This window comes from Alosa alosa, chromosome 13, assembly GCF_017589495.1.
Source record: "Alosa alosa isolate M-15738 ecotype Scorff River chromosome 13, AALO_Geno_1.1, whole genome shotgun sequence".
NCBI classification, from domain to species: Eukaryota; Metazoa; Chordata; class Actinopteri; order Clupeiformes; family Clupeidae; genus Alosa; species Alosa alosa.
The window spans coordinates 14,689,536-14,701,889 of record NC_063201.1 but is presented as its reverse complement, the minus strand read 5'-3'; the positions used below and the strand labels follow the sequence as shown (position 1 = coordinate 14,701,889).

At 47.7% G+C, this 12,354-nt stretch overlaps 1 protein-coding gene across 2 annotated transcripts in view; it reads left to right on the top strand.

The window, feature by feature from the left end:
- LOC125306645 (nuclear factor of activated T-cells, cytoplasmic 1-like) overlaps positions 1 to 12,354 on the top strand; it is a 75,528-nt gene that overhangs the window by 19,962 nt on the left and 43,212 nt on the right. For both annotated transcript variants that reach the window (XM_048262135.1, XM_048262134.1), the window contains exons 5-6: positions 3,791 to 3,963; positions 5,855 to 5,995. In XM_048262135.1, coding sequence (XP_048118092.1) covers positions 3,791 to 3,963; positions 5,855 to 5,995 — 314 coding nt within the window. The remainder of the gene's footprint in view (positions 1 to 3,790; positions 3,964 to 5,854; positions 5,996 to 12,354) is intronic.

The following is a 12,354-nucleotide window of genomic DNA, read 5'->3' as shown; positions in this document are numbered from 1 at the left end:
CAAGTGCCTGAGCCTTAAAAGAAATATACAGGAGATAAAAAAGACAGACAGAAGGAAGAGCTTGCCTGATGTTATATTTTTTGCTTTTTTCTCCTGTATATTTATCCCCCCCCCAGTGAACAAGCATCACCGCAGTTACAGCACGAACCTTGTGCTTTTACGTTTTTAGCAGTGGTTATTGGTCTAAATTCTTTCCGCTGTGATAGCATCAGACCTTTATTCAGTAGCCAGGGGTGATTGCAACTGTCAGAGTGTTTAGAAATCCATCAGTCAAAAAAAGGCAAACAAGTAAGATACAAAGTTGGGATTGACCCTATACAAATCTGACATAAAGGAGACAACACATTTTGATCTTTGAATAAAAGCATAAGAGATGATGAATAGATTGAGTTATAGAAATAACACAACACGTCAGTCATGCTACAAGTAAATATATTGTTGAGATTCAAAAGGTTACTTTTATTTTCTTTGCTGTCTTAAGCACACACCTAAATGAAATGACTCGCTGTATTCTTGGCAAATCTGTGTGTGTGTATGGGGTGGGTGTGGCAGGAATCTCAACCTTTTTTCAGTAAAGATACAAAGAACAAGATAATGCCAGCACTCGCCCACACAACAGTTTTTGGATGGGGGGACACACCAAAAGAGAGAGAGAAAAGAAAGAGGATAAGCCTTTCTTGCTCCTGCTACTACGTGCCAGATGAACTGATAGACCTTCCCTCGATGTGGGCCTTGTCAGATCACTAAAGTCACCTGGAGGTTCCCACCGTATAAATCCCCCCCACACACACACACACACACACACTTCTCGCTCATGCTTGCACACACACACACACACACACACTTCATGCTCACAGAACCCTAGCCAGCCAGCAGCCACCTCTCCCGGAGGAGCAAGGGGGGCTGCGATCTGTGGGGAGCCCCAGCAGCAGCTCCCCTGTCTGGGCTTCAGTTCCAGCCACAATGGGTCTGCTGGCCTGGAGCCCAGCGACGCGTGTCAGGGAGATGGCGTCGAATCCTGAAGAGGAGTTACATAACCTCCCTCACCTCTGTGTTCTGTTTCTCTTTTTTCCTCTCTTTTTTTGCGTGTTTTCCTTAGGTGAGACAGTCTTCGTCTAAGAATGTTGGCCATATTCTGAAGGTTTCCGTGAAATAAGATATATGTTTTCTTTTTTCTTTTTTTCGTGATCTGTGGAAGAGTTACAGGCCCTCTCTTTAGAATAGAGTCATGTCTTAGACTGCAACAAATTGATAGTTATACTGCACAGCAACTGCCGTATGTGCGGCTTGTGCGCTTAAGTTCAAGTTTGAAAAACTTAAATCTCAATCTCGCCCCTTCTCTCCTGAAGGGTTAGCCATGGATGGTGTCATTGACACTTGGCTTTGTGAAAGCTCCAATTGAAACAGCAGGGTAACTTGAGCATAGAGCCATGGGAACATTATAATGTCACAGTAAATTTGGGAGTGAAAGAGCCTTTCGTGTCTTGCTTCTCTCTCTCTCTCTCTCTCTCTCTCTCTCTCTCTCTCTCTCTCTCTCTCTCTCTCTCTCTCTCTCTCTCTCTCTCTCTCTCTCTCCCCATCTCCTGTGCCAGCTCAGGAAGGTGTGGGCTGGAGTTCTCTCTTAGCAATGAGCCAAAGGTCGTGCCCTGTGGAAGGTCGCTGACTGACTTTTTCCACTTAGCTGCAGAAGGGGTCAGGGATGCTGCACTGTCCAGAGTATGTCCTCTGATTGATGGGGAAGTCGAGAGGGTTTTCCCTTCACTGTTACCACTGCTGCCATGTCCTATTACATACCACACGACACACCACAGTGCAATCATAGAAACCTTCAAATTAGCTGCTCTCAACCCAGCAAATGACTAGGCTGCATCTGCCCTGACTTCCGAATTCAACACAACATCATCTTTTTTGACAGTACTGCATGCAATATACGTGTAGAACTACAATTAGCATGCCTTTATTTTCATTGCACAGTTGCACAAAGCCAAATCTACTGTGTCTCCCTGAGCAGTACATACAATGTAGGCAACACACACATGCACAATCCTCAGATTGAATCAACACATAAATGTAGGACACATTTCAAATATGCATATATTCATAACTATTCATACAGATATTAAAAAAAAACAGCTAGGTGCTGATCAACAATTTGCTTCACTTTATAACAACAGAAACAGGCTCAGTCTGTGGCCCAGATGGAACTCTAGTGTAGGAGTTACCTTTGACATTAGCTCAGACAAGCCAGGAAACTCATTTGAAGGTTAAAGGCCTGTCAAACCAAATTGTCAACAAACCGTGCTGTGATCTCATGGAAATATGGTTTCGCCCACAACTCAAACAATCAGATCTCTGAAATCTGCTCTTCTACCTGCAAGATTATACTGCATGATGTGCTGATACAAAGAAAACAATCTCTATTCTATTAGTCATATGACAAAACAGTGCATAGCCTTCTCATGTGTTTGAAGGCGACTAAGCATTGGCAGTGTATGGCCATTCATGCACTCATTCAAAGTGTTAGGTTTTTTTATTTATTCAAATTTTACAGACCAAAGTGAGGGAAAAATAGATTTGTGTAAAACTTGACATTTACCATGTTCCAGGAATGTTGCCCGAAATGCTCGCATGTAAAATAATTGAAATGCCAAGCCCTATCCCATATGTACTTCCCCACTTTTTTACCAGCTAGGCCTTAGTTTTATTTAATTTCATGAAAGGCCAGTCTGAAAAGTGATGCCTTTTTCCATTAAGAGGTCCCGCAAAGGAAAATCCCCAGACAGAGAGAGAGAGAAAGAGAGAGAGAGAGAAATAGGACATTGCAAAAAAAACATTGCTGCTAAAAGTGTCAACGGTTATTCAAGTCGAAACTGTGAATGTTTGAAAAATGCCAAAACGTGTGAGTCTTGAAATGAACGGCATGGCATGGCATGGCAGTGCGTGGAGTGGAGTGGAGTGGAGTTGAGAGGAGTGGAGTGGAGGGGAGTAGAGTGGAGTGGAGGGGAGAGGAGGGGAGAGGAGGTGGAGCGGAGCGGGACTTCAGACAGGAGACAGGCGGAGGGTTAAAGCGCTGGACGGGCGGAGGAGAGTGGGTGTGAGAAAGCCAGCGTCCGCCAGCAAGCTCTCTCCAGTGGAAAGAGCAATCCACCAGAGGCTCCACGCGTTGCGCCAGCTCATGCGCAGGTCCACCCATTCGTTCATTCGTTCACGCGCTCGGAAACAAAGAAGCTGCACACTTCTTTTTTTGTCTTTGAGTGGGGTTGTGGGATTGGGGCTTGGGGGTGGGTGGAGGCGGCGGGGGCTTTGATCCCAGGCACGATCGCGTATACAAGAAGCGGCGCCGTCACGTTCGGAGGAAATGCTGCTCAACGTCAAGTTGCTCTTGTCAGATTTGGTCCCATAGAAGAGTGAGTCCTCTTTTCACACCTCGTTTCATAAGACACCCTGTCACTGCACAGAATCCCTCTTAAGTTGACAGAGAAACACTTGCCTTCTGTTGCCACTCAACAAGGATTCCCCAATAGTCAACTCAGTCATTCTACTGTTTCTTTGTGGTGTATGTCTCTTAGGGATGCTATGAGTCAGCTACGATCCCTGTGATCAGAACACACATTCACTTGTCCAAAGTTGACAGTAGAGGGATTTTTAGCTTTGTTCAAACCATGCATGGGACTTTACACATACACTTCCAGAAAAAAATCAGGTCACAACCTTCAATTAACTATTTAGCAGTATCCAGTGTTTGCACTTGCGTGTTTTTAATCTCTTTTTTTGTTATGTTTCTGGACAGTATTGACTGTGCTGGGATCCTGAAGCTGCGCAACTCTGATATCGAGCTGCGTAAGGGGGAGACGGACATCGGGCGCAAGAACACGCGTGTGAGGATGGTATTCCGTGTGCACATCAACCAGCCCAATGGCCGGACAGTGTCCCTTCAGGCAGCCTCCAACCCCATTGAGTGCTGTGAGTCTCTCTCTCTCTCTCTCACACACACACACACACACACACACACACACACACACACACACACACACACACACACACACACGCACACACACATACACACACATACAGACTACAGTGTCCCTTCAGGCAGCCTCCAACCCCATCGAGTGCTGTAAGTCTCTCTCTCTCTCTCTCTCTCTCTCTCTCTCTCTCTCTCTCTCTCTCTCTCTCTCTCTCTCTCTCTCTCTCAAACAAAAATACACACCCATGCCAGTGGAAACACATACACCCACACATGAGCTTGCGGAAAACACAACCACAAACACCTGCATGCAAACAAGATAAAGAACAGTATGGAGAGGCCTCTTTTGACACATCTCTATGTCCAGATAGGGACACCACAGTTTGTGTTGTTTCTAACACATTCGCTCTCTCTCTTTTTGAATTGACTTCAGGCAGGGGGACTATTTCAAACCTTCCACTTGCCCTCTGAGTGCATGAGCAATAGCCAAGGCCATCATACAGAACAGGACTATTTTGAAACTCCCTGGCCACTATTTTGCTTTTTTTTCCTTCCTCCTCTTCTGATTGCTGTGGTTCTTAGGGAGAAATGTGTTTGAGTTGGAAATGCCACAGTGCCAAAATCTTCCACAGTGGTTAGCACCTTGTGTTTGGGTTTTTAACGTTGATTAACAACGATGAGTCAGCGGCCGAATGCCACGGGCCCGGACCTCAAAAAAGATCCCTGCTGAACACCTCATTAGCGCGGGCAGCCGCGAGTGCCCAGCTTTTCAGACGCAGGGTTTTCTGCTTTCCTCCTCCTCCTCCCCCCTTCTCTTTCACCAAGGGTCATTTGCCATCCATCCCCACATCTGAATGTCCCGCAGCGTTGGACGGGCACTCGGAAAACGCTCTGTTGACCTTTCCCGGGCGCCTGATGTAATGTCCACCTGAGCGCAGATGGCTCGAGGTGCCCACCGCCCCCCCGCTGGTGCCCGCTTCCAGATCGGATGATGTTATCCCGTCCTTTCATGCCACCTTTCATAATTTTTATACCCACCCGGGCAAACTTCACTCGGGTCCTGGGACGCATATAAACAGCCTGCGCTTTAGACCGAGTTGTGAAATGATTTTTACAGTGCAGCATACACCAAACCTGATTAAGGCGGCTGTATGTGATGAAAAGCTAACGTCTTGATTAGCGGCGTGTGTTATTTGCGTGCCCTTGGCCTCGAAAAAGCCTCCAAGGTGTGTGTTTGCTTTACGAAACTATTTAGTGGATGATGCAGGTGGTGCATAAAAACATAAAACACTGAAAAGTGACTCATCTCGAGCTGCGCTGCCAAAAAAAAAACGCAAACAGAACAAACGATCCAGACCAAGCAAAAGGCTCGGCGGGGTCATTTGTGGCCGTAACGGGAGAGATGGGATACGATCGAGGCCAGTGGGACTCCAGTGCACACGGCCGTGTTGCGGTGATGTGGAGGCCAGGGGGCTGAGTGAGTGAGGGGGTTATTGGGGGCAGTGTGCGGGAGGTCGGGTTGGAGGCCCCGAGTCTCAGCCTCACATCTGTAAGGCCTAGGGTAAGACTGGAGGCCTAGGGGCAGATGGAGAGTGGGGTTAGGGGGAGGCTGAGGGAATCACACCTCTCTCCCAGTGGCTGCTGTCTTTTGATTTCTTTCTTTCTGTGTCTTTTTTGCTCTTGCTTTCTTATCTTACCTCTCCCTCTGTCCATCTATCTATCTATCTATCTATCTATCTATCTATCTATCTATCTGTCTATCTGTCTGTGTGCCTGTCTGTTTGTCTTTCTGTTTGTCTGTCTGCTCTTTTTACCTTTTTTATTATTACTTTCTTTGTTACTTTTACTCAAAAACAACCCTCTTATTCTTCTCAATTTGCCCCTCAGCCCAGCGTTCAGCCCAGGAGCTGCCCCTGGTGGAGAAGCAGAGTCTGGACAGTTACCCCGCCACAGGGGGCAAGAGAGTCCTTCTCAGCGGCCACAACTTCCTGCCAGACTCCAAGGTGGTGTTCGTGGAGAAGGCCCAAGGTAAGCTCTCCGCTGCCGTCTACAGTGTCATCTTTCCCACCCTCTTTTCCCACTTTTGCTCTCTTCTCCCTCGCTTTCTCTCTTTCTCTCTCCCTCTCTGACGCCTTACTCTCCCATTCTCTATGGTTTTTTCCCCCTTTTTTCTCTTCTCCTTTTTTCTATCCCTCCCTCCCTCCCTCCCTGTCCATCTCCCCTTCGTTCAGTTCCCTTGGTCTCTCCTCCCGTCAAAATAGTCCCCGTCGTGCCAGCAGGCCACATGTGGTGTGCATTAAGGCACTATATTTTTAACCAAAACGTATTTACATTTGCACAAATTTCCATTGCCTGTTCACTGACGCTTGCCGCAAGTGAAGGAATGAATCACAAACGGGGCATGTGCAATCTCTCCCCTCTCCTCTCTCTCTCTCTCTCTCTCTCTCTCTCTCTCTCTCTCTCTCTCTCTCTCTCTCTCTCTCTCTCTCTTACTCTAAACTCCCTCCTCTACTCTCCTTGAAAGCCACCTCCCAACTCCACCCTCCCTCCACTCTTTCTCTCTCTCTCTCTCTCCTCACTCTCTCTTTCTCTCTCTCTCTCTCTCTCTCTCTTTCTCAATTGTTCTAAACTCCCTCGTCTACTCTCCTTCAAAGCCACCTCCACTCCTTCTGACGTTCTCTTCTTCTCTCCACACTCTCTCACCTCTCTCAATATCCCTCCCTCCCCTTGCTCCCTCCTTCCCTCCCTCCTCCTCCTCCTCCTCTCATCCCCTTCTCTCTCACTCTTATTATCCATCTCCTTCACTCTCTCCAGAGGGTTGTGTTGCAATTCCTCTCGGTCCTGTCTGTCTGTCTGTCTGTCTGTCTGGGTGGGAAGGAACTGGGCTGTGTTGTGCCGCGCTGCTCCAGGCCAGACTGCCGATATCTGGGGGCTTTACAAACACTCATTTGGCTGATTGCTGTTCGAGACGCCAGGGGCTGTGTGGAGATGATGTCAGGGGTGTGTGTGCCAGTATGGTGGAGATGAGAATGCCAGAAGTGGCCTCTTCTGATAATCATTATCATGATGAAAGCTTTGTTTTTCGTTTCTTTTCTCAGAAGGAATACAGAGAATAGGCTGTCTGTATTCTCAACACTTATTGTAATATTCTGGACTTACAGTTGATCCAGTTAGATTTGCCTTATTTTGTGGGTGAATGGAAGCACTATGTTTTTAATGGTGTTTTAAAAAAGTCTGTGTAAAATAAAATGCACAGAGCAAATGAGAAAAACACTTTCACTTTTATTTCCCAGACTTCTCACTCATGCACCTCTTGTTCTGGTCCATTTGTCTTTAATGCGTTTTCACATTCACGCAGCCTTTGAAGTGAGCCTGATATGGGCACTGATTTACGCCAGGGGGAGTGGGCTCTGACAGGCACTAGGGCCCTGAGGAAGACCTTTTCACGAGCCGGGCCTGCTGTGCTGCTGTGCTGCTGTTTGTGTGGAGGGCTTTCCCATGCCTGCTAGCGGCCTTGGGCTCCACCACAGGACTGCCTGCCATGGCAACAACAGCCCCCCTTACACACACACACACACACATCCTCCCTTTTCCTGCTTAGCCAGCTGCATACCCCTGCACACATACACATACGCACACACGCGCGCACACGCACGCACACACACTCATGCACACACACACACACACACACGCACGCACACACACACACGCACGCACACACACGGCTCCCTTTCCTCAGGCTGACCATTAAACACCCTGTGCATCGCTAAAAAAGCCTCCTCAGGTGCAGGCCCCTCACTTGGGGTGACGGGGGAATCCCAGAAAGGGAGGAGTCAAGCCCTCTCACAGCTCACTCATCCTCCGTCTTCCTCTGTTACCTTCTCTCTCTCTCTCCTTCTCTCAGCGGCATCTTGTTTGTCCTGTCGTTTATTTGCCAGTCTTTTCTTTCCATCTCTTCTTGTTCTGTTACTGTGTGTTTTCTAACACACATTCACCACAAATGATCTCACTCCTTTACTTTATGTGGCATTCATTTCATGCATTTTTAAAAGCTTGTCCTATATCCCTATATTATTTTTTTCTCTTTCCCTCCCCCATTCTCTCTCTCTCCTCCTCCCTCATTCTCTCCCTCCATCTCTATCTCTCTCTCTCTCTCTCTCTCTCTCTCTCTCTCTCTCTCTCTCTCTCTCTCTCTCTCTCTCTGAGGCTGTCTGGCCAGACCGTTAAACACATTAGAGCATTGAGGGGCTCTGTGCTTTTGGGAGCCCACTGCACCGCGGCTTGCCTGCTATTGACATTTCAGACAGTTGTTTTCTCTCTGTGTTGCGTCCTGAGAGACGCATCCGGGAAGGTGCAGAGAACACCGGATTCCTTTCCCTCAGTCTGTCGGTCTGTCGGTCTGTCTGTCTGTCTGTCTGTCTGTGACTTACGTAAGATTGGGCTGCCCACCCTGCTTTGCCAAACCAAGTCCAGCGCACCCAGCCTAGCCCATTCGCTTTTAGGGTGTTCATATAGCATCCAGTCAGCTATCACTCCCATCACCCATAAACTCCTGCAGTTAGCTGTGAAAGTGAGAAATGGGAGGCATGAAGATGATTTGCTCCCCTGGTCAGAGCCGAGATATAAAACATCTTTCAATTGCGCCAAGAAGTTTAGGAATTCAACACGTGTTCCCTCTCTGGTTGCTGGTATGAGGCTGGCTGAAGTAGCGGTATGTCATTGTGGTCAGGGTTTATGATATAAATCTGAATTCTTACTATGCTGGAATGATTGGTGGAAAGAGTAACACCTGAGCAGCGTGACAGAGTCATAAATACAACATTATGCCACTGACAGATGTGGACATGCAAGACATTTGGTCCTCACAAACATCCAAATACTCTATCATTAACATTAACAAATGTCTCTCTCTCTCTCTCTCTCTCTCTCTCTCTCTCTCACTCACTCTCTCTCTCACACACACACACACACACACACACACACACACACACACACACACATACCCGCACACACATGTACACATAGTACTGAAATGGTAGTAATTGCTGGCCCAGGTTGATGGAGCTGCCGCTATCAAGACCTTCTCCAGTAAACATCCTTTCAAAAACAAATCCCCAGATTTTTTGGGGGAGCAACAGAGAGGCCCTCTAACTTTCATGCCAACTTGTTGGGAACCGCACGCGCCCCCACGGGAGACCCTTCCAAACAGTTTGAGCTGTGGCTTAATTTATTTCACAATCCTGCAGAGAGGCATTCAAATGGCAGATAAATTGCGCTGAAATATTAAGTTGTCTGTCATCTCGTTCCACGTATTTTATACTTAAGATGGAGAATCTGTCCAAACATTAAAATGGTAACATAGGGGAAGAGCTGAACTGCCTTTATTTCCCTTGAAGTCAAGCATCAACGGTTGCAGACTTCAGATGGTCAGGAAGTGGATTACGGCTTGTTTTCAACCAACAGAGAAAAGAGAAGAGAGAGAGAGAAGAGAAAAGAGAGAGAAAGAGAGATATAGAGAGAGAGAGGAGAGAGAGAGAGAGAGAGAGAGAAAAGGAGAGAGAGAGGTCCTTCTCCTTCTACGCACCTATCTATCTCTCTCCTGTCTGTCTTCCTCCCTCCTCTCTCTTTCTCTCTTTCATTCATGTAAATAATTTTCAATCTATTCTCCTCTCTAAACCCTTCTCTGTGTCTCATGTTGTTTTTGATGAGACTCGGTCCCACCTGAGACCCAGCGTCTGTGCTGTAGGCTGCTCAGATGATGATGCCACCATGATATAGCATCATGTCCTCAGAAAAATAATCATGTTTGCTTGCTTATCAAATGACATGGCCAGCCCCCGGCCCCCGGCCCCAGATTGGTGTCTGCAGTCCCCACGGGGCCCCTGCAGGTCCCCACACCCTACAGGATGTCTGACGTAAACCTGAGCAGACCTATCAGCCCTTTACAGCAAAGCACAGGAAGCTGATGCTTGTTTGTGCAACTGTGTAGGTGTGTGTTTGTGTGTGTGTGTGTGTGTGTGTGTGTGTGTGTGTAGAAGGTGGGCAGGTTGTGAGTACTGTATGTGTCTCTCTGTGTCTGTGTGTGTGTGTGTGTGTGTGTGTGTGTGTGTGTGTGTGTGTGTGTGTGTGTGAGAGAGAGAGAGAGAGAGAAAGGGAGAGAGAGAGAGAGAGAGATTGCAAGGGTTTAGCTCGCCCGCAGGCCTGTTTGTGTCTTAGTAGGAAGTGTTTTCAGTGACTCATCTGTGAGGGATTCCCTCAAGAGGGGCAAAGCGGAACACACACGCACGCACGTAAACACACAACACACACACACACACACACACACAAAGAGATGGAGAGAGAGACTGTTTTATATTTTCTTGCACATTTAATTAATTTAATTTAATTGTTTTTGGGCATGGCCTATAATAAGTACTGTTAAACAGCCACAATAGTCCAAGTCCCCAAGACTAGGCCTGTGGTGACAGTGACATTGCATGTTTTGTTGTTGTTTCTTAGAGAATAAAGACTTTGCTGGCAGTGCTAGAGGCAGTTGGAGACTTTTCTTAGAGAGAAGCCATGTCAACACCGCTTTTAAGACTCCCCAGTCCACAAGCGGAGGGGACAAACCCTATCGATTCCAAGCTCATTCACTAGGTGCTGAGTTTGTTCCTAGTGTCCTCGCATAGCCTAAACCTCCGATGCCTTGGTTCCACCCGTTTCCACCCGAAAACACAGGAACGGCATTGATTTTAAGATGGCCTGACATTTACTGGCCGTGAGACCGTAAACACCCGTGCTGTGTGTATCTCTGCGATCTGTCGAAACAGAAACAAGCTGACGACCCCAACTCTTCTTCAGCAGGCGTAATGACCCTTTTGTTTTGTCATGTCCAAGACTAAACAGCCTGCTTCCTGGGACGCCATCCCTGTGAAGCGAGGCATTCTCGTGCTTTGTTTCAGAGATTGAGATCCAGAAGGAGGAGAGAGGGAAGGAGAGAAACTTTCCATCTCGGTTTGTGCTGCCGAATTGCAGATTTTTCCATGATCTCCCCCTTTCTGTTATTTTTATTATTGTGTGTCCGTGTGTATATGCATGAGCGAGGGAGAGAGAGAGAAAGAGAGAGAGAAAGAGAATGAGTGAGAGAGACAGATTTTCTTTGAGCATAGCCCTCTGTTTTGGCACTGGTGTGTGTAGGCATACCTGGCCTACCTCGTGGTGTGTGTGTTCTGGCATGCCTGTGTGTTTTTTTGGGGCGAGAGGCGGGCTGCTGTGTATTTGTGTGTGTGTGTGTGTGTGTGTGTGTGTGTGTGTGTGTGTGTGTGTGTGTGTGTGTGTGTGTGTCTGTGTCTGTGTCTGTGTGAATGACTGTGTGTGTGCATGCACAGGCATTGCATTTGGGGAAGCCTGCTCCGTGACTCAGTGGGGAGGGAATTCCCTTGTGAGCTGGATCGCTTTTACATCTGGTCTGATTGGACAACTGCCTGGATCTCTGCAGCAGCAGCAGCAGCACCACCACCACCACCACTACCACCACCACCGAGCTCCTGCTCCCTCCTGCCCCTTCCAGCTCCTCCTCCGGCCCCACAACCAGAAGAGCCAAGGCTCAGCCTCTGCCTCGGCCCCCGCCTCACACCCCCACCAGCCCTCACTCTTCCCTCCCCTGCCCCGATCCAAGTAGCCTGCCCAGCCATCATGGCTCTTTGTCCCCCGCCACACACACACACACACACACACACACACACACACACACACACAGTACCATCCCTAACCCCCACCCCCCACACACACATACACACAGCACCACCCCTAACCCAGTCACGTGCAGGCGAGCTCTGCTGGCCCCAGCCACAACCAGTAGTTTCTGAGTGTCAGCACTGAGAAGTAGCCAATCCCTCAGGCATGGAAGATTCAGAACTTGGCGCAGACATGTGTCTAGCCCCAAATGTAAATGTGAAAGGGATTACCTTTTTGTTTGGTTTACAAAAAAAAGAAGAAGACGTAATGACTGTATTTCATGATAAATTGGAAAGAAATAATCTGAACAGTGTGTGAAATAGAAAAGGGAGAGAAAAAAGGGGGTCCTTTCATTCAAAAACAGAAAACTCCCCTGAAATGATCTCTGGAGAGTGTCAAGACCCAAAACACACACACACACACACACACACACACACACACACACACACACACACACACATACATACACACACACACACACACACACACACACACACACACACACACACACACACACACAACAAGAATTGAGAGGACTGGATTATTTCACGAGAGCCTCTGTAATTAAGACTCGTCATGAATCAGACTTTCCATTCACAGTCACCCACCCCCCAATCCACAGAAAGGAAGCTAAAAAAACAACACAGCCAGAGCTGAAGCGAGCATTCCTT